The 2,629-nt window shown below is 39.0% G+C and overlaps 1 protein-coding gene across 1 annotated transcript in view; it reads right to left on the bottom strand.

The window, feature by feature from the left end:
- Nucleotides 1-273: 273 nt before the first annotated feature.
- Nucleotides 274-2,629, bottom strand: part of her13 (hairy-related 13) — a 6,653-nt gene continuing 4,297 nt past the window's right edge. Inside the window, exon 5 of the mRNA XM_042339251.1 lies at nucleotides 274-363. Coding sequence (XP_042195185.1) covers nucleotides 274-363 — 90 coding nt within the window. The remainder of the gene's footprint in view (nucleotides 364-2,629) is intronic.

Raw genomic sequence — 2,629 nt, 5'->3', positions numbered from 1 at the left:
CTGCTGAAACCTGTTGTGAGCAATTAGGTCTTGACTCAAAAGAGCCTGAATAGCTGGCACCTGTCCACCCTTTCAATTCTATGACCACAATTCAGAAGAAGAACTTAGTACCCCAAAGACCCATCAAGTTCAAGTGGATTTTAATGACAACTGTTTTTTATGACTTGATAGCCAGTCGACATCTTTCATGTGTCCTGAATAGGTACCCGCTAACTGTTATAATACCTAATACCAGTCAATTGACAATTTATTGGATTTTTATTTAATTCCGAGTCAATAAATAAGATCGACGTTGTATTGGACAATGTCTGACCCAGTAAACTGGTTATAATGATCCAGCTGAATGCAGTGGGTCCCAGGTCGCTGAAAGAGTTCAATACGAATTATAGATGTGCGATATTAATGTCATGGAAGTAAAACAACATTTTGAGAAGTTGGATGGACTGATTTAATAAACAGTGGTTTTATTTTTGTTAACAATGACAATGAACAAACCATGTAGCAAGAAGAGAGAATGTGGCTTTGCAAGCTGTCTCTGTCCCTTCCCAAACAACCTCCCAACGTTATGGTTCACTAAACACAAGGGGGTAAGTGAATTTGATCAAAGTAAAATAAAGTGTTTGTGGTTTTAAATGGCAGAGAGGGAGATTTCCTCTGGAGTACTATCTCACATTATGTGTTTCCAATGAGTAGCATTGAAGCAAAATCTATTATTATACTGCCTTTTATTTTTGCATTTGATACAAACTCTGTGCATAGATTGGGCAGCACAGAACTAGAACTGATCAGCGTCTCAATTTACCGATTCATTCAGGGGGGGAAAAAGTTTGACCCATGAGAATTGTAAACCACGTTACGCAAGAAGGTCCCTGTCAAGTACTGAGACCAAGATCTGTAGGTCTCCTGCTGACTTGAGCAGTTGTTTGGAGGATCTGTGTCAATGTTCTCACATTGTTTCACAGGATCAGACAAGGTGACAGATTTATAAAGGGTAGGACCAGGGGTGGGGAGTGGGGGGTTCATGTTACAACACAAGACCATGGTCTTTGATGGAGAAAATGGGTTTTCCACTAAATAGGGCTCTGGTCTATCACAGATCCCACACTCGCCTTTTTTTAAAAAAAAATCCAGGGGTTTCTGGAGTATTCCTTTGTTCTACGTTTGATTTCCTTGTGTTTATTTTGCTGTGTTATTTCAGCACACATCAGTGTGCACTCCTGATATTTCAGGAACTTTGAAGTGTAACAAGTGGGCGAGTGGATGCCTTTTGTAAGATCATTATTGCAGCAGCATCGCTGCAGAACTAATGTTAAACAAATAATCACATAACCTGTTTCTCTCGGGATTGCTGACACAATGCAATACAATACAGCTGCTGTTGGTGTATGTTTCTATGATTTCAAGTATCCTTTAACGTAATGGTACATTTTCCATTATGCATAGCCAGTCGTTTGAACGCAGAAACCTGTAGTTTTCTGTGTGCTCAGTCACAAATGTGAATTACACTTCATTGATTTATCAATAAAGTAGATTAGATTGACTACAGAGTTGCAAGTGTTCAGCTGTTTATTAATTGGATGCCTTCAGTACAATTCGATATCTGTAGAGATAGTAAAACTGATTGAAAAGCATTTGTTTTCTTCTGTCGTAATAATAATAATAATAATAATAATCCTTGCATTTGATATAGCGCTTTTCACGTCGGGAGGACGTCCCAAAGCGCTTCACAGAATAGACTGTAAAGTGAATTGACTGTATATTTGTGGGCGAACGCGGCAGCCAATTGCGCACAGCAATGTCCCACAAACAGTCGTGGATTGAAAATGATCAATTTATTATTGTTTTGTTTTTGGAGGGATTATTATTAGGCTCTGTGTGGAGTAAGGAAACTTGCCCAAGGTTTCGCCCTCTGCCTGGAATTGAACTCAGGTCTCTCACTTGCAAGGCGAGTGCTCTAACCACTGAGCTACAGGACTCCGAGTAATCTCAGTGGATAGCATTTTAATTTACATTTTCACATAAAATATGATGATCTGGCTCACTGATTTAAAATAAACTACGTATTTAACTTTTATAATCTTTGCTAACCCTCCCTCCCCAGCGTTTATTTGCCAGCAGTGCAATTTAAATCATCTGTCCACAGGGACTCACTGAAACACACCAAGAAATGATTTGTTTTAGATATTGAACGCTTTTGGAATAAGGGGCAATCAATAATATTGTGTATTGTAGGCATATGCCTCCAAGAGAACTGGATATTGTGTAACATATTGTTATTCATGTAAACCAAGGTAAAGGTTAATGTGAACAGTTCCTGTCAATACTTCACCAGCCCGGGTGAATTTGCACATCAAAGGTTTCTGCTTTTATTAAGCTACTTGAAAGAACCTTGAGTTAGTATCTCAGTAGTCACCTTTTCTCTTGTTAAAAATGCTTGCCTTTGGAAATAAAGTGACAATAGCGGCACGACTGCTTAAGAGAAACAACAGGCTGCTTCAGTAGGAAAGCACCAATTGCTGGTCATTAAAAGTGAGCATTTTCCTCCGGGCTTGTTACAGATGTTATAATCAGGATATTGAAGTGGAGTGTGGGGAGTACCATTTGTTTCTCAGGGGATTCCAAGAGTTAT

Source organism: Callorhinchus milii, unplaced genomic scaffold, assembly GCF_018977255.1.
Source record: "Callorhinchus milii isolate IMCB2004 unplaced genomic scaffold, IMCB_Cmil_1.0 Scaffold11, whole genome shotgun sequence".
NCBI classification, from domain to species: domain Eukaryota; kingdom Metazoa; phylum Chordata; class Chondrichthyes; order Chimaeriformes; family Callorhinchidae; genus Callorhinchus; species Callorhinchus milii.
The sequence above is the reverse complement of the archived record's forward strand: the minus strand, read 5'-3'. Positions and strand labels throughout refer to the sequence as shown.